Source organism: Panthera pardus, unplaced genomic scaffold, assembly GCF_024362965.1.
Source record: "Panthera pardus isolate Hobbes unplaced genomic scaffold, ASM2436296v1 HiC_scaffold_17, whole genome shotgun sequence".
Classification (NCBI taxonomy): domain Eukaryota; kingdom Metazoa; phylum Chordata; class Mammalia; order Carnivora; family Felidae; genus Panthera; species Panthera pardus.
Window position 1 is genome coordinate 110,368,315 of NW_026526732.1, and position 24,318 is coordinate 110,392,632.

General features: G+C 47.7%; 1 protein-coding gene across 1 annotated transcript in view; it reads right to left on the reverse strand.

Annotated features, from left to right (window-relative positions):
* CARMIL1 (capping protein regulator and myosin 1 linker 1) overlaps positions 1-24,318 on the reverse strand; it is a 308,280-nt gene that overhangs the window by 1,858 nt on the left and 282,104 nt on the right. The window contains 4 exon segments of the mRNA XM_019425299.2: positions 8,072-8,212; positions 11,168-11,380; positions 12,233-12,308; positions 18,488-18,914. Of these exon segments, the coding sequence (XP_019280844.2) occupies positions 8,072-8,212; positions 11,168-11,380; positions 12,233-12,308; positions 18,488-18,914 (857 nt within the window).

Genomic DNA, 24,318 nt, shown 5'->3' on the forward strand with positions numbered 1-24,318 from the left:
GCGGGTACCGTACCTCAGGGCGATTAAGGCTTATTACATATTAATCACCAAATCTTTTGTATAGATACCACTTAAGCCAAAAATACCAAGCCCCACACTTTGTGTGGCTTGAAAGCAGACAAAAGCTACCTCGTCACTCAGAAGTTCAAATGATCCAACCAGGAACACAGGCCTGGAAAGCGACAGGATCCCGCTGATGCTTCTAATGACCTTGACTTTGGCAATTATGCTAAAAACTCCTCTGGCCAGGAACTGGCTATTCGAATGCTTAATCCATTAAAGAGCGGTTCAGGAAGTAAAAGCTCCTGAAACCTGATAGTTAAAATGCAAACATAATAAAGTATTTCTCTTGCCAATCTGGTTGTGGGGCCAGATTCTGATCTCTAGACAATAAAAATTTAAATGTAGTTAATTACATTAAATGGAAACCATCCATCCTTCTCAAGAGGATAAACTTCTCAAATCTCATCGTAAAAATAAGTAATTTTTTAAAAGCCTGACCTCTTTTTGCCTAACGCCTTGGAGCAAATTCTCAGATGGAAGGGAAAAGCAAAAAATATTACAACTGATTTTATTTTTTCGCTTGAGTCGTGTAAAAAAATAATAAACGTCCTTTGAAAGTTGTCAACCAATCAGGTTTGGGGGCAAAGGTAAATAATTTTCTAAAAATGGCTTGTTCTTTAACACAAAATCCATTTGAGAGTAATCCACAAAGAACTCTCTAAGTTTTCAGCTTCTGCATGTGCTACAACCAGGAGGAAGGACAGCAGATTTCTCATCATCTCCAAGCCACTTTGCAATAATCTGACCTCAAAGAAGAGCACTGCTAGTGAAATCTTGCTAGAAAAATTTATTCATTCCCTTTTAAAACCAACATGAGCTGTTCCTGTGTATCAAGTGACTCAAAAACAAATTTCCGACGCCACAGGTTCAGAAGAAGAATCCAAAATGGTGACATACTGCTTATTCGACTTCAGAGCAACCACATTGGCTCTAATTCTTAGATTCAAAAGCTTTCTATTCCGCCAGTATTTTAGCTTCCTCAAAATCCCAGGGGCTCATTCATGGTCTGTGAAATCAGAGTACTCTCTAAAAATGGACACATTCATGCCATCCAAAATGTTTATGTCGCAGGTAAAAAACAAAAGCACCCTGGATGGACCCAGGTCGCTGGAGCGCAGCTAACTGAAATTCAGAGAGATCTCCCATAGCGGTCTTCCTGCAGAAAGCAGACCGTCCTTCAATCTGCATCGTTAACAAGTTAACAGACTGGTTTCTGGGTCGGTGACATACACCCAATACGAGTCACGAAGGCACAAATTTTAATGGGTCCAACATAGTCACTGAGAGGAATAATATGGCCTTTCTAGAGGCCCCACAAAGCAGTTCACTAAGGCACTGACGCTATTTAAAAATTCACTGATTAAACTCTTGTGGATGTGAGCGGGATCCCGAGACTAGTCCCAGGCTGGCCTTTCCTTAGCGTTACAAGGAGGTGCGTGAGTGGACAGGAGACCGAGGCAGGTGAGATCAGGGACCTAAAATCACACCAGTGGCCAATGCACTCGCTCTCCCAGCCTCCCACCTTCTCATTAGTCCAGATCGCTGGTAGGAACAACTTTGTAGGGGGAATGTTCTTTGTTAAGTTAGTTTTCCAGTCCTTAGGCAGCATCTATTTGACTGCATATAATTAGGATGCTAATTACAATTATATTGAAGTAGGTTTGGTCAAGCTCCCACTGACGAATAGTCCCAATAAGATTATGTCTGCTTGAAACTTAAAACTCTAGAAGTTATTCTAAAATATAAGATTCAGGGGGCGCCTGTGTGGCTCAGTTGGTTCAGCATCCGACTCTTGATTTCTGCTCAGGTCACGATCTCACAGTTTGTGGATTTGAGCCCCATGTCAGGCTCTGTGTTGACTGCACAGAGCCTGCTTGGGATTCTCTCTCTTCCTCTCTCTCTGCCCCTCCCCTGCTGGTATGCTCTCTCTCAAAATAAACAAACAAACAAACATTTACAAAATAAATAAGTGGAATATAAAATTCAGGCTTTTTACTAATTCAGATGAACCTTCTCCTGAGCAGCCTGACTTCATGCTTGACTTTATACAGGATAAAGAAAGTCAGGTTGCCTTACTACACGTCCTCAATGCAAGAATTCACACCGTTAACGTGCTGGGGCGTCTCTGTGTGTCTGTAGACGTGTTTGGTGCCATCCCACAAACCATTAAAATGATGAAAAAAAAAAAGTGCTTAAGTCAACAGGCTATTCAACATAAACACTGTGTGTATACTCACATCCCGTCTACGGTGGCAATGATTGGTGCAGGAAGGATTAAACGTGAAATCTGTCATTCTGGAAGATGATTTGACTTTGCATATATACATGAAAAAATATATACATGTATCATATACACACAGACACACGTGCTAATTTTAAAGCTTCCGAAATGTGCACATGAATTCGGAATTACAGATGCATTTGAAAATTTGAGCTCTTCTCCATTTTAAGTCCCACCGACATCCATCTTTCCCACGAGGAAAACGTGAGGACCTTAAAAATAATATTCGGTAGCCAGCCCTGATGTTTTTATACTTTCTGGCAGGAGCCAAAACTGCTGACCAATGGTTAAATTTCTTTTGAAGAACTCATACCGGGGTAGCAGAATCCAGATCTGGTGAAAAAAAGTAGGATACAGCACTGGCTGACAGACCGTAAGCCACAGCCAGATATTTTGCTGGTTATAGGCTGGATTATGGAAGAAGCAAGTGACATATAAAAGACATCTCAGAGTAAGATGGCCCGAACAAACAGGGTACATCATAATATATACAAAGCCAAACCAACTATTTTCTTCAAGAAAACAGGACATACTCTAATGAAAACATCACAGCTTATAATTAAATGCGAGACGGGAAAGGACACGAGATTCAGAAGTTACAGATATTTCCAGTAAAAGAAAGCAAGCACTTTACCTGTCCAGTCAATACTAAAATAGCCACACAATTAAAACAACAACCAGGATAAAAATATGCAGCATGCTTTGAGAACAACAGCTTCTGTTTGTCACACGGATACACGATTTAGGAAAATAAGAAAGCTGTTTTAGCTTACACGAAGCCGCTCCTGAAAGATTTAAAGGAAAGTACACAGCACGGGCTAACAGAATTGCTCTGCTAAATGCCGTTTGTTAACCAGGAACTATTCAGAAAGCAGACTGCTTTGGAATTCTCAAGGATGAAGACAGGCAGGTGGGGGAATCGGCACTAACAAAACAGTATTAAAATATGTGACATAAAATTACTTTAATTGAAGCTCCTGTAAAAACTACTTTTTTGGTTCCTGTTGCTATTTCTAGAAATCAGGGCAGAAAAGCAAACACAAGATGGTCCTGTTTAATTCCATCACACTGATACAGCCCATCGGAGGGAGTAAGTCCAAGAGGTTGTGGAAAAATCTGAGCCCGGCACAGAACTTCTTGCCTTCCTACGATCTGGCTTATTCCTGTGGCCAACCTTTTTGTCCTATCTCAAAGCCTTCCTGCAGGACTGGTGCGGTCCTGGGGGTGGTCTCCTTGTGTGTTACATGAAGTGCTTTCAGCGGCTTCTGGGAAGAAGGAACACTGTGCTCCATCAAGGTGCTTTGTTAAGTAACCAAGTGATAGAAGTCGACCGACACGATAGTTCAAATGTAAATCTCCCAAATCTAGAAACATCTACGTGACCTTCTCAAAAGGGGCAATATAGAGATAGGGCTTCTGATTTAATACGCTCTACAAATAACCTGGCCTCTCTTCAGAAAACAAATGTCTTAGGTGTTCGTTTATGTGACTTTTCTGTCACTTGAAGATAACAGGTTTTTCTAAAAATGTCAGAGAAAATCTCTTAGGAGACTTATTGTAAGCACGTGTCTGTAAACGAGTCTACCACGCAGGAAATCCGGGTGCGTGTGTTCCAACCAAACTTTATTTACAAAACCCACAGTGGGTCATCGCGTTCGTTTGTTTCTTACAGGGCCAAACATAGGATTCCTCGGTAGTGTCCGCGACATCACTGGTATTTATTGATTTTAAATTTTTAATTGAAGTCTGGTTGCCATATAACATTACGTTTGTTTCAGGGAGTCCTTTAAAAAAGTGAAAGACCAAGTCAGTTGTTTTTTCTCGGGCAGGCGCTACCCGGCCCAACCAGAATGTTCATCTGTGATCTAGAGACTTCACTCTGTGCTGTGGGGCGTGTCCTTAACCCCACCAGCTCCACCCCGTTAGCTAGCAAGGTGGGAGGGGGGTGGGGCCAGATCGACAGGCAGGTCAGAGTGCACAACTCATCCAACGGTACCGGCCAAGAAAGGTGGCCCCAAGTGTTGCTCAAGGGAGACAGCAGATGCCTTCTGGCTGCTGTTTTGGTTTGTAAACCTCTGTCCGGGAAAGTCCTCAAAGACAACAGTTCCCACCGGAGGCGCCGTAATGCAGCCGGTTGTGAAGCCGCAAGGTGGGTCTCGTAGGAGGTGTGTTATACGTAACAAGGTGCGGAAGTTTCAGAATGCTTTATCCTTTTGCAAGAAAGAGAAGTTATTCCTATAATCGGGTCACTTCCATTAACTTGCCGTGTGGGGCGCTTTCTCAGAAGGCCGTGACGGGCACGGAGTTGCAGCTAGAATTCTGGGCCACATACTTCATCCTTGGGAGCCTAAATACACTCATGTGTCAACCCCCGACAGAGGTTTACCGGAAGAAAAGTGCCCTGTTTCAAGGGAAAAAGGACTTTAAAGCCATCTCACATATCAGAATATTCTACCTCTTTTTTTTTTCCTTTTATGATACTAAGACTTCCTTTCAAAGATTTTCAAGTCAGATTTATAAAGAAAGTTATTAACCAGCAAGATCAGAAGTGCGGAGTCACAGGAAAGACATTTCCTCTCTGAATCAGCAAGGCTTGCTCTAACATTTCCCACTGGAGTTCAAAGCCAATTTGAAATTAACAGTTTGAAATTGACAAAGCCTTTTTTGTCTCCTGGGACTGTCTTCACCTGAACGGAACACGACAGAACTCACCACCGTGTCTCATGGAAGGCAGGTGGCAAAAAGCAACAGCCGTAAAATAGAATCAACTGTCCTTAGAGGTTGAGACCCTTAATTGGTACTTTTCCTTTCTCACTGAAGGGTCATAAAAAGTCCAATGAAAGGTGGTGGGCATTTCACTGATCCTTTCCTAAAACAGCGTCAGGTAAGGTGTTAGGCCAATACCTTCTAAAGGCAGAAACTGTACTCTAAGAATTTCTTCCCCAATCCCAATTACAGTCGAACAGAAGAGTATATAGCGAGACCAAGAGAATGGGAGGCATGACCCACATGTAAACCCACATGATCACGAAAACTGGAGAGGAAAAATCACCCCACTCCAGAGTAACTCGATCCTCCTTGGTTGAGTTTGAAAGTTTAGATTTTGAAGTCGATACTTTTTGCCCCAAAGGGAAGGACCATCCTGTTGCCATTTAGAAAACCAACATGGGTTGCAGGAATAATCCCCGAGCCAGTCCCGGGATAGAAGTTACTCAATTAAAGTTTGTTTTTGTTAGTGCCAATTCATAAGCTTTGGGTCAGTGAAGGGATGATAAGCGAAGGCTCTAACCATTTGTTGGCTGTGACTTCCTGTGCCCAACTGCCTTCACCTCCTCTTCTGCAATCGTGGAGTACAGTTTTGAAGATCTTTTCCCTCCACTGGATGGCTTGCCAGTGTCATGATCTGAATGTCTTTTGTAATAATCTCCTCTTTGCACTACTGAGGAAAAGGGATTCATTTTACCCTTTACATTAGCAAATACATCGATGTGTTGACATTAATATTAAAGACTGTTAAGAATTAAATATCCGAGAACCCGCCCCACTTAGGCTTTCGGGAACCTACAGCATTGGTCCCGCACACACCATCATCTACAGAATTCAACAGCCAACATTATGGAAATGTGGTGCAAAATGAGGTGAGCTCCGAGTCTGCCCCCAAAAAGGTGCTAACAAAAGGCCCCCGCGGTATCACTTTGATTCCAGGATGGATTAACGAAAATCACATTCACTATGGGATAATCCAGAAGAATCAGAGCCATTTACCTGTTTCAGAAATGAGTTGGGCACGCTAGTCCAAAGGGAGGCACAGAACAAGGAAATGAAGTAACCAGCATGAATAACGTACAAGAAAATAGGAAGGAGCACATCAGGAACGTTTTCTAAAGAAAAAGACAGGGCTCACAAGTGGCTGTCATCCCCGGGCCGGCGCTGCCGATGAGCTAATAAACTGAAGTCAGAGTCTTAGCACCTTGGACATTTACAGGCTGTTCTCAGACGGCATGTATATTTCAACTCCATTTCAATACCAAGTGACACCACCAGGATGATCTCTGTGCTTAACTTACTGTGGATCCCAGGGGCAAGCTCTACAGTCCCCACCTAGAAAGATGGGGGCACGAATCATCCGTGGTGTTTGCTCTCAAGGGGGAACGAGGAAAGGAGTCACACATCTACCCCAGAGCTCGGAAATGTCTGAGGAGCAACTTAGTTTCTCAGGAAAGAACACAGGACTTTTCCAAAGCAGCTAAGGGTATGCCAGTGGCTTCCACTCTTCACCCTCCGTGGCACCCCTTCGTACTCAGGGGGCTAGTGGGTTACTGGAGCCCTTGTTTGTAATCATATAGGCATCTAGAAAACATCGCTTTGCATAGACGTTAAGGAATCTTCAAAACCTCCTTGTAAGTAAAGACACAAAGTCAGCAGTTGCAGAAAGAAGGGGAAATGAAGGCAGAGTGGGGGAGGGGCTGGCTCAAGTCGGTCTGACTCGGAGGTTCCTTTTTCTACACCAAGGCTCGCGGAAGCTGTGGCTCTAACGCCAGACCCTCTATTTACTCATTCCGTGTAAAGTAACTGTAGGCGCTAGCTACCTTTCATGGCTTTGCTACTCAGTTTGACATGAGTGGTTTGTCAGCTTTGGTCAAATCCCTACCTCCTTTTATTTATAGCTAATAGGTGAGGGAAGCTTGTACCCACCAAATGAATCTGCAGGATGGAGACGAGAAAGCAGGCAGTGTTATCTTTTTGTTGCTAATCATTTATTTTTATTATTCTCCTAAGTCACAAAGATAGTAGTCAGAAGTTCTCTCCATTAACTTCAACACAAGACTGCCATTAATAAAACAGGCCAGTGGAGGAAGATGTCAAAGCCAGAAAGGTCAAGGAATTCTAAAAGCATCAAACATCTAAAATAAAACAAAGGCAGCCTCAAACCATAATGAGAGCCATCTGGTCATGGGTAATGACTCGTGGGGCTCCGGAATTTCTTCATCAGCGGGGCTTAGAGATGGCAATTATACTTTATGGAGGGTAGAACCCAAAAGTCAACAGTGTATTTAACAGAGCGTGGGAGGTGGGTGACAGAAATGCAGGGGTGCTGAGGCCACCCTCCACTCATAACTCTTGATCTGATTCTGGGAGATGGGCACCCACGTCCCAGGATTACCTTGCTCTGGTCCCAGCAGATTAAGAGGAGCAAAGCTGGCCCAATGATGCCCTGAAAGCGTCCAGGCAGGTGCCTGGGGAATAAGGCATGTCTGGCTTCATGACTAAGCGAGTGTAATGAGCTACAAGTCTCCCCCCCAACCCCCCCAGCCTGAGGGGGCTGCTTATGAAGCACAGTGATGGTAATTCACAACCGGGGGAAGAGTTCTGGGAAATAATGAGACCTAGAAGCCTGTAAGCGGCACCCAATGAGTCACAATATATTTAAGGCACTCCGCACCTGCTGGGAGCCAGTTCAGGAGCGCCTAGTGATTACAAAGAAGGTAAACCTTGGGTTGGGATGTCTTCTAAGCGTTCATTCTGTGTATACGGTCCTCTGTGAAGATCCAATGTCATCGATAAGGTTGAATCAAGCTTCTGAACTAGGAAACTGCTCTGGCCCCAAAAGTTTAGTCCAAGGAATGCTGATTTAAACTCTAGGATACTCGTCAAGACCAGGGTTAATTCCCTTCTCTTGAAAGGACTCTCCTTGGAGAAAGCTAACAGAGAGAAAACATTTCTTACCTTCCTGGGAAAGTGTCCTGGGACTGGGCTGGGGGCTAATCTGCCCATCTCTCTCCTTGTCCGAAGGAACTTTTTTCAGGACAGGTGGGAGAAGAGCAATTTTCGACGAGCCAGGGCTGGATGGGGAGTCCGGGATGTCCTCTAGGGAGACACAAACACATGAGTCAAGCAGTTGCACAAGCTGGATTCCTAAAACATAAGCCAGGTTAATCTTGAAATACGAACGGCCAATCGCTTTTAAAAAGTATCCTAGAATTTTTCTGGCCAAGACGGAATGTCATGTCTCTGCAAGTAACAGCTATATACAGTAGGGAGAAAAATAACTGAAATTTATAAAAGGTTACAATCTCTAAAACTCACAGACAGATGTGAATTTATGTCGCTGACACGGAATTTCGGTGAGCTGATATTTGAAAAGGACGCTGCCAGTAAGTCAATGTTCCTTTGCCTCAGACACAGAGGCTGTCTGATTTTCTTAAAATACGTGATATTTATAACCCACTGCCTTTACCTGTTGTCCAGTACAGTGGTCACGTCACACGTACACACGTGGACACGTAGGAACACGGGCACACGTACCTATATACCCATACTGAGACCACTAAGAATAACCTGGAATCAATGGGCTTTTTTTTTATTTAAAAAAAAACTTCTTTTTCTTAATGTTTTTATTTATTTTTGAGACAGAGAAAGAGCATGAGCAGGGAAGGGGCAGAGAGAGAGGGAGACACAGAATCGGAAGCAGGCTCCAGGCTCTGAGCCATCAGCACAGAGCCCGATGCGGGACCGAACTCACAGACCGTGAGATCATGACCTGAGCTGAAGTTGGACGCTCAACCGACTGAGCCACCCAGGCGCCCCTCAATTGGCTTTTAGAACCAGAAGGACGTTGGTGACCACTGTACAAATGAAGAGATTAAATGACCCGCTGAGGGAAAATGACAAAACTTCTAGGGTTAGAACTCTAGTCTCTTAATTCTAAAGGCTACTTCACTCTCTCTGAAAGGATTTACTGAACTGCGTCCTTTTCTCCGCCCTATTGCCTGCAAGGTTATTTGAGCTTGGTGTGTGTAAGTGTGCATGCACGCGCGTGTGCGTGTGTGTACAGAGGGTTCTCTTCAGCCTTCGCCTTCCAATTCAACTCTCCTCCCTGCGTCACTATACACACAGGCTGTCACCTAACACCGCGGAAGACCTCTCCCTGCTTGGGGCGGTCTCTCAGAGCCGAGGAAGGGAAAGGAGGTGGCGTATTTGAAAATACCTGAATTCTCAAGCGCTACGAAAACAAACGAGTGTGTTAACATAATTCTCGACAGACTAAGTGCCGAGAAATGAACGGACACATTTAACAAATAGAAAACAGAAGCTCCTTGCAACAGAGTATTGGGAATCCGGCTGGTTTTGCATTTGGAATTGGCTGCTGGGGAGCTAAAGTACAAACGAGATCAGGTTCGTTTTAGAACTGTTTCCTTACCGCAGACGAGGGATACACCTTGCTGATGTTTTATTTTATGCCTTCCCTCTCCCCACTCTATCATGAAGGCATTTTGTGTTGCACCAAGAAATTTTTTGTTCCCTATCGTAACTTTGGTCTGCAAAGAGGTTTGAGCAGAATGAGGCAGTCTTAAGTGATCTGCTTCGAGGGTCGGCTGCTGGGGGGTGACCGCAGGGTGTCTCTCTGTGGCTGCTCTTTGGAGACTGTGCACCGGGTTTCTTGAGGGACCAATGGGCTGTGAAGACCAGGGGGCATTAACCAGCTGGCCGCTTGGTGAATGAGAGGCATGTTTGTGGGAAAATGGGAAAGACCCACAAGCGGAATGAGTTTGGACGCCTGTGACCTTATCTTTTCTCATTCTACCCAATCCTCTGCATGTTGGCGAAGGACTACGATGAGGCGTACGTCTTACTTTCTAGTGTGCACGCCCGTGGGAGTGGTCACCCCTATAGCTGGGGGTCCTAGGGTCCGGCTGCTGCTCACCAGCCGTGTGGCATGACAAACTTGAGTGTCCCTGGGCCTCACACTCCCCATCTGTGGAACGGAGCTGTGGTGAGGACATTAGGAGTTTATCCACATAAAGCACTTAGCACACGGCCTGGCACAGAGTTAAGATTAGCAGAGATGGGGCGCCGGGGTGGCTCGGCCGGTGAAGCGGCTGACTCTTGATTTCAGCTCAGGTCACGATCTCACGGTTCGTGAGTTCGAGCCCTCCATCGGGCTCTGCGCTGACAGTGCGGAGCCTGCTTGGGATTCTCTCTCTGCCCTGTTTGCACTCTCTCTCAAAATAAAAAATAAACATTTTTTACAAAAGCATTAGCCGTGATGATGATGGGCATAATCTGACTGTATATCTCTACCTTATTTGCCTAATCATTATGGGGGAAAAAAGTGAAGATGTGATATGGGGTTCAATATATTATCCACTCTATTTTTGCAAGTGTTTAAAATTTTTTTTAAATAGACTGTTGGAGAAAAACAAAGAAAAAAAAATCGTACAGGGAAGAACTAATACAGGAGAGAATAAGGCAGAGGCCCATCCATTTCTAATATTTTTAAGCTTCTTCTATCATTAGGTTTTCTAAACCGAGAGTCAGCAAGCTTTTTCTGTAAAGGGCCAAACCTAAGTATTTCAGGGTCTGCAGGCCAACGGCCTCTGTCACAACTACTCAACTCTGCCATTTTAGCGCAAAAGCTAATACAAACGGCATGGCTGTGTGCCGGTGACATTGTATTGACAAAAACAGGCCCGTGGTTTGCCAAGCCCTGTTCTAAACCCTCAATATTTCACAGAATCTGGGGCAAAAGGAGAGGAACTTACGCTTCCTTATTTGTGTAGACCCTGGAGACGGATCTCAGAAAGCTCACTCAAGCGATTGGGTCAACACAAGACTGTTTCCTCCTGTGGCCCTCCCACCTGCCACCTGTATGCAGGGACAGTCTCAGAAACTCTTCAGCCTTTGCCCCTTTCGAAGCCCCTCCCGCGGACCCGCTGCGCCCACGTTCGCCAGTAGCCCCTGGAACCATCTGTGAGTCCCGATCCGGCACCCTCCGGAGGCCAGCCGGGCACGGGGCCACTCGCTGCCCCGTAAAACCCTTACCAGGCCGCGAGGCGGCTCTTGGTTTCTGTGGGATGGTGGGGCGTGCCGCCAGGCTGGGTTTGGGGGCCTGCGGCAGGGGCTTCGGACTGGTGGGCGTGTTGGACGAGCTCCGGGGCCTGGAACCCGCGTCCACTTTGGGCTCCGCTTTGGCGTTCTTTTCTGGTGTTCCCAAACCGAAGCGGTTCTCCGGAACACCTGGGTGCGGCTTAGGCACTAAAATAAAAACAGGTACAGAGAGCACACTTTACGAGCAAAATCAGAGGCGGAAGAAGCTGATCACTGGGAGCGAGGAGGGGTCCTGCTCTCGACTGCCACGCCCACTTCTCACGTCTCCTCGCAGGTATTTCAGAATAGAACATGTTGTTCTAGCATGCTCTTCGAGTCCCCTCACGCTGGCGGAAGTGGACAATGCTTTGCGGGAAAGCAGCGCACTTGGTGGTACCCTTCCCATCACTCCTGACCACCCCCCAGATGCAAGCCTAAGTTCAAGCGTGTCCACGTCCCTACTAACGTCCAGAGGGGACGCGGTGCTCAGTGCGCTAGATCTTTCTCAGGTCTGGCACGAGGTAGATACAGGTATGACCGCCTGTAGGTGCCTCGGTTCTGGACAAGCATCAGCAGGTAGGGGTCTGGCTGCAAGCCCTCAGTGACGAGGGCTACGCGACATCCATCACCTAGCATTTAGCGAGAACCGTGACGATGTCACCTCATCTCGCACCCCTGCCCTGTTGCTGCCTGAAGCGTCTAGACCACAGGCGGAAACAAGCTGGTTAAATAACGAGCTACATTCCAGCTCTCACGGCATAAAGATTCTGGGGCTCAACCCAGGAATCTCAAACAGCAAAGTGAGGTTCCTGACACGCAGTTTGTAAGTTACTCTCCGTTTCCACCAGAGGAGCCTTATGATTTTGCTACACCTGCCAAGGATATCGGTGCAGAAAGGAAAGAACGTGAGAACCTATTCTCACGCCCCGTTTTGATTTTTCTCCGGCGAATGACGTGAGGCTCCTGGAACCGGAAGCTGAGCGCCTTTCCCGACGGGGTGACGGCAATCGCCGGACTTACCTGCCCCACCTGCATCCAACCGCTCTGTGCTGCCCAGGCCGGAAGAATCCTGAGACGCTGCATCATTCCCAAGCTTCTAGAAAAGTCAAGCACACGGCCCCCCAAAAGTGCATTTTTGTTTAAAATGTAAGAAAAAGAACAAAGCAGATAATAAACGACAACAAATAGCGGCCCCTTTACCACTGTCACCCCGACCGTGTCCGGCCTGTCGCCCTGAGGGCCTCCTCCTAGGACACAGTTCTGAGGAGTAAGTTATTTTTCTGGGTTTGCAGTCAGGCCTCCGGGGTCCCAAGTGTGGCCAGTTCCCACGGGTGACAGGTGCGTGGGTTCCGGGGAAGCCAGTGGGCTTGGTGATGTCTCCTGTTTCCTGTGGGTTTTTTGTGGAACACCTACGTGTTCTCTGCAGCCCGATGCTCCCAGCAATGGGGCACGGACACTCTGTAAGGTGACAGGACCCTCTCCAAGCTGGGTTCCAACAATCAAGTGTTAAAAGCAGCAGAAACCTTTTCACTCCGACGTACAAAACAGGTGAAAAGGGGCCCAACACGGGCAGGGTCTTCCTTGTCACGGAGCCAGAACCACAGGGACACAGACCGACGGTTCAGGAGGCAGCGGAGGGACAGGCCGGAATTAATTTTAAAAAAACCCAAGAACTTCGGGCAAAGGGGTTTGTGACGGCAAAGGTGGGGAAGGTTGTCTCAGCCGGAGCTGTGACTTGTGAGGCTGGGAATCAGCCTCGTGTGGTGCAGAAAGTCCCCCTGAGACCGAGGCATTTAGACACAAAAAGTCCCATGTAAAGAAAAGTCTAGTGTTTGCTACCAAGAATCCTACTGACAACGATAATCTGCCTCTCCTGTCTAAAAACACAAATAAGGTGGGCGGGTGGAAGGGGGGCAGGGTGGGGTGGGGGCTGAGGATTCCCAGGGCAGCCTGACCTTGGCCTGCCCCTTCCTGCTCCACTCACGTGCCTGACAAGCCTGGAGAGCAGGTGTCTGCCGGGTTTGGTACCTCTATGGAAAAGTGATCCTGAGCATAGGAAGCCCCGTGCCAGGGCTGCAGGAGAGCCCTGGACGTGTCTGCAAGGTGAACACTGGCCGAGAAGTCCGCCACCTGGACCAGCAAGGGCGCCCGAGCCTTTGAACGGAGCGGTCAGGAGGCGGGGCTTAACCAGTCCCAAAAGCCTAGTGCCTCTCCTCGCATCTTATAGCCTCTGGAAGGCGCGTCTGTCTGGGCTCAAAAATAAGAAGGCGGGCTATTTAAAGTGGCCAGGACGGAGGACACATTGAAGGAGACACCGCCTCTCAGGCCATGAGTGCCCAGCGCCCCGCGTGCCTAGAGTTAAAATATAATTCTAGGGGGTGTGCCGGGGTGGCTCAGTCGGTTAAGCGTCCCATTTCAGCTCGGGTCACGATCTCGTGGTTCGTGAGTTCAAACCCGTGTTGGGCTTTGCACTGACAGCTCGGAGCCTGGAGCCTGCTTCGGATTCTGTGTCTCCCTCTCTCTGCCCCTCCCCTGCTCATGCTCTTTCTGTCTCTCTTCTCTCTCTCTCTCAAAAGTAAACACTAAAAAAATGAAAAAGATAAAATATAATCCTAGGGGTGGCTCTTACTGTTTCCTTCCCGGCTTTCCCAGGTAGTCAACAAATATCAAAAATGACTGCATGGAACAAGGAGGAAATACAGAGCAGACAGCTGACCAGGCGGCCCCAGGAGAAAGCACGTGGCCTCTAAGCAGACACCGCTTGGTACTCTGCTTTGCGAATGAACGACAAGTGCGCTGTCCTCATTTTCAGGTTCTTTCTCTTTAAATACGTGCATTAAATGTGAACAGTGTCAAGAAAATTATTCAAGAGAAGAGTGAGGACACCATACTTTTTTTTTTTTTTTTTTTTTTTATCAACCGTCTATTGACCACTGGCGTTTATGCTGCTGACTTCCTCAAGAACACAGTCATGGAATTTTAGGGGAGAATATTCTTACACTCATGTTCGCAACACTTCTTTATTATCATTCTGAGAGAATACGCCTGACTGGTTTGAACTGTAAGTACAGCCATACCTCATCTTATTGCGCTTTGCAGATACTGTTCCGGTTTTTGCAGATTTAAGGTTTGTGGTGTCACCGCACGGTACAAGTCTCTCGGCACCGCTGTTCCAACAGCACTTGCTCACTTCGTGTCCCTGTGCCGCGTTTTTTTTTTTTTTTTTTACGATATGTCAAACTCTTCCGTTATTGTTATATCTGCCGTGGCGACGTGTGCTCAGTGATGCCGCTCTTGTAACTGCGGTGCCGTGAGCTGCGTCCACGTAAGGCAGTGCACTTAACTGATAAACGTACGTGTTCTGACCGTTCCACCGACCGGCCGTCCCCCTGTCTCTCCCCCGTTCCTCAGGTCTCCTTAGTCCCCGAGACACAACGATATTGAAATCAGGCCACTCGATAGTCCTACGACGGCCTCTAAGCGTTCAAGGGGAGGAAGAGCGGGGCATCTCACTTTAAACCGAAAGCTAGACGTGATTAAGCTCAGCGAGAAAGGCACGTAGAGAGCCAGGGCAGGCCGAAAGCTAGGCCTCTCGTGCCAAACAGCTGCCAAGTTGTGAATGCAAAGAAGTGAAAAATGTAACCCCAGGGGTGCCTGGGGAGCTCAGGGAGTTAAGCGTCTGACTCTTTTGGTTTCGGCTCAGGTCATGATCTCAGTGGTTCGTGGGTTCGAGCCCTGCATTGGGTTCGGCGCTAACAGCAGAGAGTCTGCTTGGGATTCTCTCTCTGCCCCTTCCCCTGCTTTCTCAAAATAAATAAGTAAACTTGAAAAAAAAAAGGTTAACTCCAGTGAACACACGAATGATAAGTCAAACAGCCTTATTGCTGATAAGGAGAGGGTTTGAGTGGTCAGCATAGAAGATCAAACCAGCCCCAACATTCCCTTAAGCCAAAGCCTCATCCAGGGCAAGCCCCTGACTCTCTTCAGTTCTATGAAGGCTGAGAGGGATGAGGCAGCTGCAGAAGCAAAGCCTGAAGCCAATCGCGGTCGGATCATGAGGTCGAAGGAGCCGTCTCCACAACAGAAAAGTGCAGAATGAAGCAGCACGTGCCGACGTGGGAGCTGCAGCGAGTTCTCCAGAAGATCCAGCTAAGAGAGTTAGTGAAGGCGGTTACACCAGAAAACAGACGATCGGTGTAGACCAACCGCCTTCTTCTGGAAGATGCTGCCACGTGGGACTTCTGTGGCTGGAGAGGAGACGTCCATGTCCGGCTTCAAAGCTTCAAAGGACAGGCTGACTCTCGTCAGGGGCCGGTGCGGCTGCTGACTTGAAGTTGACGCCAATGTTACCATTCCAAAAATCCTAAGGCCGTAAGATTGAGGCTGGCCCTACTCTGCCTGTGCTCTAGAAATGAACAACAGAGCCGGGATGACGGTGCGCCTGTTTACGACGTGGTTTCCTGAACACTTTAGGTCCCCTGTTGAGACCTTCTGCTCAGGAAAAAAAGATTGCTTTCCAAACGGCACTGCTCATTGACAATGAGCCTGGTCACCCGAGAGCCCCGATGGAGACGCTGTTTTCATGCCTGCCGACACAACACCCATTCTCTGTAGCCCACGGATCAAGGCGTGATTTCAACTTTCACGCCTGATTCACGGGAAGAGGTCGAAACATCAACGCGAACGGGACTCTGGAAGCAGTGGCTTCCAACCCTCAGGGACGACTCTGAGGGCCCATCATGACCCCAGCGGGGGAGGTCAGTGCGGGTGTGGTGGAAAGAGCTAGAGAGCTGTGGAGTTAGAGGTGGCGCCTGAAGACGGGACTGAACGGCTGCCGTCTCGTGATCAAACGGACACAGTTGTTGCTTCTGACGGAGGAGCAAAGGAAGTGGCTTGCTGAGCTGGAATCTACTCCCAGTGAACGTGCGGTCAGGACGGTTGAAGTGACAACAAAGGGTTTAGAATAGGACATCGACTTGGTCGCTAAAGCAGCGGCCGGGTTTGAGAGGGCTGACTTCAATTTGAAAGCAGTTGTACTGCCGGTAAGATGTTATCAAACAGCATCGCCTGCCACAGACAGATCATTTGTGAAAGGGAGAGTCCATCGATGTGGCAAACCTGACTGTTGTCCTATTTTACGAAATCGCCACCCTGATCCGCCAGCAGCCCTCAGCATGGAGGCAAGACCCCGCACCAGCAAGCTCGGATGACGGTCGGCATGTTTTATCAATAGACTATTTTAAAATGAAGACGTGTCCGTTGTGATTTTAGACATAACTCTAGTACACGCCGCATAGCCTACAGTATCGCGTAAACATAACCTTCTATGTACTGGGAAACCCAAAACCTCACTTGACTCGCTTTACTGCGATATTCGCTTCATCGTGTCGGTCCGGAACCGAACCCTCGATATCCCTGGGGTCCACTGTATGAAGGATTCTTATTATTGGTGGTGTTTAAAAAGACACTAGATGGCGCTACGAGGTCATTACTATAAGCCTCCAACAACTAAGACTTCTAAAACCATAGGAATTTTGTCGCTCTGAGTCAATTTATGCATCAAATCCAAAGCACATGGAAAAAACCCTCTAGCATCTCCCCATCTTTCTACCAAAAAGCAGCTGTTCATCAATGAAAAACAGTGATAAAATAAACAGCTCGTTAGTGAAAACAGCATGTTCATCGTTGTAAGGAAATTCTATGAAACAGATTGCAATTTAAACATTTCCTTGGGCGTCTGACTTGCCAAAGATGCGGTCACAGAATTCTGACTAGTGCCTGCCTTGCTGAATTAGCAGAATGCAGTCACATGGTCCCCTCTGCAGCCCTCTCCACCTTCTGTAAGGGGCAGTGAGCGAGGTGGGAGAGATCCATCACTAGGAAACGGCGGGATAACCACAGTGCCGGTGGAGGGCTATGGTGAACAGGTGTAAGATCCCGTGCGATGCAGGATTTAATGAAAACAAAAAATCAGTCAAGTAATATAAAACGGCCTCCGCACTCTGGTATATAATACAGTTGGAAGAACTTTCTAAAACTCAGTGGTTCGTTGGGGCGAACTGTTTCATTCTGACACTTCAAGGAAAACAGATGTGCGATTTTCCTTTCTTGGGGAAACCCAGTTACATCAAAGAAAGAGCTCGGGATAATGCACAAAACCCAGAACCCGGGTTCACGTGGGCATGTGCATCTCCGTGACCACAATAAACCTGCAATCTTTCCAGTAGCTGCAGGAGAAAAGAGAGAGAAGAGGGGAAGAAAAAAACCCACAATGTATATTTTAAGTAAATGATGCTCTGAGCCAGAGTTTGGGGGGTCCTGGCCATTTTTAAACGATCAAGTTTTTCTCCAGAGCAAACGGCAACATATCTCAATGGTCAAGTACCCAATCAAAACTAACAGAATACGTTGCCTTTCTTTTCTTCTGGCTTGCAAATCTGGAGTACAGCGGGGAATTTTAGGCTTGGAAAAGGGAACGAATCATGAAAAAAACTGAAAAGCAGATCTACCTTTATATAATTAGAATCTGGTTTCAGTATTTAAACCTTTTTTTTTTTTTTTTTTTTTTTTAGTATTTATTTTTGAGAGAAAGAAACACAGTGTGAGTTGGGGAGGGGCAGAGAGAGAGGGAGACACAGATTCCAAAGCAGGCTCCGGGCTCCGGGCCGTCAGCACAGAGCCCGACGTGGGTCTCGAACCCGGGACCGGCAAGATCATGACCTAGGCTGAAGTTGAACACTTAACTGACAGCCACCCAAGTGCCCTAGATGCTTTTTTTATTTTTAAGTAGTCTCTACACCTGACATGGGGCTTGAACTCACAACCCTGAGATCAGGAGTTGCACGTTCAGCCGACTGAGACAGTCAGGCACCACCCCCGGTTTCAGTCTTTTTATCTGCTTCTGTCAGTTCTACTCTGGTCACCCTGGGGTCTCTGTCTGGACTCAACAGACTCCGTCTTCTCCCCAGATTTGAGCATTTTCCCGGAACAGGGGTCCATGCTTCTGACTTGCACAGGAAGCACCTCGGCAGGGGGAGGAAAGGCCGCAGACTCTCGGCCAAGGACTTCCCTCCAAGCACTGTGGCCTCAGGAGAGACGGCCCCTGTCCCCGAGGGGAGCACGGCCATGCCTCGGCGCCCTGTGCTCTTTTGGAAAAAGCCTTTTGTTCTGGGATCTGTATGCAACCGGACAGGCTAGTTCTGCACCCCCCTCGCCCATAAACGCCGAGTGGGGCACCACCCCGGAGACGCCCCCGCGGAAGGAACGCGCCCTCACCTTCTGCGCCCAGGCGGCTCTCCTCTCCTGTTTGGCCTTCATCTCCGCCAGCAGACCGCTGCCCATCACCTGCACCCCGTACCTCCGCCCGGCCTGTGGGCTGCCCTTGCTGTCACTCCGGTCCGCCTTCCCCACGTCTTCCCCTGGACTTTCCTCGACGGGGTCGGGTGTTTTCATCTCCTCCAGCCGCTCGGAACTGCCATTGTGCTCCGCTGGCTTCGCGTCCTTCCTGGGTGTGTCCGAGGCCGGACTCCGGATGGCCCCTTTGGGCGACGAGGGCTCGTCCGTCATCAGGACCGTCGGGGGCCGCTCCGTTTTGGACCGGGATTTGATTAAATTGAGAAAGCCGCTTTTCCGAGAATCTCGCTTTTTCTTTTCGTCTCCTCCTTCGCCAAGCTCATGGGACTCGGAGCCTCTTGCCGATCGCCTGCGATTCAAAAGGACAAATCCTGTGGGTTCTGCTGTAATTACAGTTCTAGCAAGAATCCGTCAAGACACAAACATGGAGCTTGCGGCCTATAGGGCGACCATCACGAAGCATTTCAAAATTTTCATTTGAGTCACTGCCCTTGGTAAACAGAAGTGTGGAATGTTGTCATCTTGGGTCACAGGGGAGGGGACTGAGGTTCCACCAAAGAAGAAGGTGTAGGTGGTGGGACTATTAGCAGAATGAGGTCTTCCAGCACAAGCAGGGGAGGGGCAGAGAGAGAGGGAGACACAATCTGAAGTAGGTTCCAGGCTCTGAGCTGCCAGCACAGAGCTCGACGCGGGGCTTGAACTCATGAACTGTGAGATCATGACCTGAGCCAAAGTCGGATGCTCAACCAGCTGAGTCACCCAGGTGCTCCTAGGTGTTTCTGTATTTAAATGCTCTGCTCACTTGCCTATTTATTCTGCTTGTAAGAACTTTCAGAAGCTGGCTCCTCAAAGACTGAGGTGGGCAACAGCCTTATTTAATTTGACTGATGCCAGAAAGGTCAAGATTCCCCCCAGAAGCACCCGAAATCCTTGCACAATCACTAGATAACACTTGAGATCCCACCCTCAGTGCTCCACCCAAAGATGCGGGTCCTTTCTTAAATGGAATACCACCAAAAGAGGTTAACAGAGACCGTGAGCTTTGGGAGAGAGTTGTAACCAAGAGAACATTCAGCACCGGGGGACTGGATGGGAAAAGAGTGAGTGAGATGGGCCAAGGGGGAGGTCTCACTGCCGCCTTTCGCTTACAGCTGGCAGACCCAATCCCCCTTAGCTCCTCTGAGTCCCCAGCGATCACAGCCAAAGGTTTAAAGAAAAGAAAAAAAAAAAAAAAAAAGGCAAAAGCCCCAGAGGGGAGGAAAGGCAAAACCAACAAACTTTGGAAGCCAAGAGAGTTGTGAGTGACAAGGGACGTAAGAGACTTGGGGCAGCTGACCTCTGGAGCAACGAGAGGGGTGACGAGAGGTGGAGGGGTTGCGCGGGGCTCCAAGCACCTCTGGGAACAGAAGGAAGGGGAGGCCCCGGAGAGGGAGAGACACAGAAGCCCGCTCGCCAAACCCTCAGACCCTCCCCCCACACCAGAGACCAGAAGGGCCCCTTGGCGCCCAAGTTTCCCCGCCGGGGAGGGTGAGGGACGGACAGCAGGACGGCTGAAGAACGCGTGCTGTCGTGAGAACACGAGGCTCGGGTAGAGGGTGGCGGACCGTGGCACCCAAGACCTGTATCTCTGGCACACGGATCACTTCAGGCTGATTAAGAAATAGCAGATGCTGCAGAGGCTCTGAAAACTGAGTTGAAGTTGCCCTTTCAGAAGAAGCATTTATACCTACGGGAGAAATCTCCCTTGTCAGGGTGTCTCCTCTCGGGAGCAGGCAGAGGGGGAGAGCCGCATCTCTAGAAACTTCCCAGTGGAGAAGGTATAGACTTCAGCGTATACAACAGCCTCACCCTGTTCACAGGCCTCTTCCTGGTGAGCTCCAAAACCCGTTCCCCAGCCCCCATCCCAACGTTTTTTCTTTGGTCTTTAACTGAAAATGGTATTTAACGTGGCGGCTTGGGCCATTCTGGAGAGCTACTCAGTTTTTCTGGGTTGGTCTCTCCCATGTGGATAGGAGGTATACATGTTTTTGAAATTCTTTCTTTTTTTTAGGGGTGGGGGAGAGGGACACAGAGAGAAAGAGAGAATCCCAAGCTAGGCATGGAGCCTGACACAGGGCTCAATCTCGATCCCATGACCCTGGGATCATGACCTGAGCTGAAATCAAGAGTCAAATGCTCAAATGACTGAACCACACAGGCGCCCCATGTTCTTGAACTTCCGTTTTGTTTTTCTTCTGTTTATCTGTCTTGTATTACAGGTCTCAGCCTAGCTAGGCCTATCTCAGCCAAGAACCGAGAAGGGTATAGAGAAAATTATTTTTCCTCCCATACAATCCCAGGAAAGCCTGCATATTGGGACAGTGATACTCTCAGCTCCTCTCATTCTGGATCCTAGAATGGGGTGGCCAGGTTCATAGCCTCCAGGCAGAAGATCAAATTTCCTAACAAGCCCAAGAGAAAAGACCTGAAGATTCTGATAATCAGGGAGACTCCCGTCCAGCAAAATGGCCCAAGACGGGTACCCTACATTGAAGTCCCCCAGTAGACAGGCTCTACTTGTTGCCAGATGAACTGGGGAGACCCTGGACCCTTGACCCAGCCTGTCCCAAAGATGTCACCGAATGCTCCTGCTCTCCTCATGAGAAAGAATTCAAGGGCAGACACAACACAGCAGATGAGTGACACAAGCAGGAAAGTTTATTGGAGCCAAAGTACACTCTCGAGGGGCGCCTGGCTGGCTGTCGGTGGAGTGTGCAACTCTTGATCTCGGGGTTGTGAGTTTGAGCCCCACATTGGGTGTAGAGATTACTTAAAAATAAAATCTTTAAAAAAACAAAACAAAGCAAGTACGCTCTCAAAACGTGAGAGTAGGTGAGCTCAAGTGAGAGAGGTGTGCACTGGGGTTTGGGACTCTATCTTTTAACTGCAGTTGATAACAAGAGAGTAGAATATTCACTAATTGCAAGGGGAAGCAGGGTTTTGTGCCCTTTCTTCCTTATTTGGTAAGCGCTTCCTGTCATGCCGGCTGCCATGTTGGGCCCCTCCTGTGTGAGGGGGCTTCTCAGGGACAGCCGCCCTCCAGGCGTCCTCTTAGACCCTAACTGCCTCTAACACACTCACCAACCTCCAAGCTCACTAGTGCCCTATCCCATTTCAAATGAAAGAGAAAAAAATTGCTGTGCTCATCAAACAAGCATAACAGAAAAATGTGATAGCAGAGGTATAAAACTCAAGACTGGAAGATACAGCTGAGGAAATTTTTCAGACAGTGAGGAAAAGCGGGGGCAGGGAATAGAAAGAATGAGAAAATGAGAGAGAAGAGGGAACACAAAAAACTAGTGGATTAATAGAAGAAATGCATAATTTGAATCATGGATGTTTTAAGAAAAAGGATACAGAGAAAAAAGGAAGAAACCATGAAAAAAAAAATAAGTCAAGAAAAATTCCAGAACCAAAGGACATGAATTTCCAGATTAAAATGGTTCATCGGTGCCTAGCAAATGCGTTAAAACAAAATGAAAAAACCCTACCCAGGGCCAAACATCATACATTTCTGGGAACAAAGAAAAAATCCCAAATGCTTCCACAAAAGAGTAAAAAGAAAAATAAGTCACACAGAATCAGGGCTCGTGATGACACTGGATCTGGAGGAGGCAGGCTGCCTCGAGATGGGCCACCTTGGCATGAAGATTATTTTGAGTTAAAAACCCATTAAAACCCAACAGATTCAGGAAAAGCGCTTTGGGTGCCCCCTCAACTGCCTAGAAGTAGATAGGGGACCTGCTCCCGGAAAAGAGCTGTCACCACGGACAACTACACTACTATGAATGAGGGGTGGCTGATGGGGAGGGAAGGCCACTGAGTGGCCCAGCAGACATTTGTTTACCAAACATTTACTCTTCCTGAGAACTGCCTTCCTTCCCTTTGAAGTCCCAGATCCCTGCTCCTTCTTGGTTCAGAATGACATACGTGCTCCTGTTGCCTGCCTGTCTTCAGAATTTCGTGTCTGTGCGGATTCCCTGTACACACTGGACTCTCTCCTGTCAATCTTTCTCATGTCAATTTGATTCTTAGTCCATCTAGAAGGAGCCTGAAGGGGACAGGGTTTTCTTGCTCCCCGGAAAGGCAGATTCTTGGAGCAACACTAGAAGCCAGGAGGCAATGGGGCCAGGGTGTCAAGATTCTAAGGTGAAATGGATTCCAATCTAGAATTCTATACAGAGTCACAGTGTTAACCAACATGGAGGACTTTGAGGAGTCTCAGAAACTCCCCTCCCAAGCCCCCCTTCTCAGGAGGAACGCGGAGGCGGCCAGGCACCAAAATGAGGGAGCGAAAGAAAGAAGGAGGAGACACAGGGCAGGGAGGGCAGCAGGAAGACAGCAGGGGAATGGCCCCTCGTGCCACATGGAGTCGGTCAGGCAGCGGGGAAGGGCTGGAGAGGAGATTTATACCTTTCTTGGAGATGCGTGGGATAGGGCAGTGACAGCAACAGGGAAGACCAAGCAAATGCAAAGGGGATAATTATTCACCGCAGGGAAAATAAAAAGCCGTAAAGGAGAGGAAACACGACGATGGTGTAACTCAGCCATGAATATTTACATGGTCACGATGAAGTGAACACACTGATCTAACCAACAATTATGATAAACCACATAAGATGGGAGACGAAAAGAGCGTGTGTGGTGGGCAGAAGGGTCACAGTGTGTCAGAGATAAACTATCCTGTACGGTGAGAAGTTAACAGTCATACTTACTATCTAAAACTGAAAAACAGGAAACACCAAAAAATGTTATTGAAGAATATGGAAGCAAAAATAAAAAAGAAACAGCTAAAGGCATAGGAATTAATTGCCTCTGGGGAATAAGGAGTGGGGAAAGAAACAATGGAGTTGTGTGTGTGTGTGTGTGTGTGTGTGTGTGTGTGTGTGTGTCTTTTGGTAAAAAGCCTTGTACAACATCTGGCATCTTAAACTATGAGCATTTATAACTCTGATTTCCAAACTTTGTTCATACAGCTTACAGATTTACCTATGCCTAGCCCTTTACGTATCAAATTGACAGACATAAAACGAAATGAAATGAAAAACATAAATAAAAACTTCTAGTAGATTCCATCACTATTTGGTGAAAACTGATGTCTAATTCTGTTTGCGTACTGGAACATACTCCCAGAGCAGAATTTTTGTAGAGTGGATTGTGCACCGTGTAAAATTTGCCCCAACTTTCATTCAAAGCCTGTTATAGAAGGCATCCTACAGACACAGGGAATCACACGGAAGCAGGTATAACACAAATGGTTCAGATCAAACTTGCATAAACCTCTCCACTGATGACATATCAACTTCTGAACTTTAGGAGGAGGGTCTGCGGTTTGCAGAGATACAGGCCAAGACGGTCCAAATTCATTCAACCAGCTGTGTACAGACCACAGACTGTCAGACGCGGATGTTATCACGAACAGTAAGACCTAGGTGTTGCTTCTGAAGAGAGCAGCATTCTAGGGGGAAGAAAGACTGGAAAGCACATCATGAAAAGGGACTTTCCAGTTGGCTCTGTTTATGTTGGTCTCACTTGAATCTTTTACATTGAAAATACATCTGTCCATTCCTCACACTGTAAAAAAATTTAAAGCCGAAGAAACGCTCAAAGGGTGACGTGTGCTCTAGCAGAAAAAAAAAAAAAAAAAAGCGGGGGAACCTGGGTGGCTCAGTCGGTTGAGCGTCAGGTCATGATCTCACAGTTCGTGGGTTCAG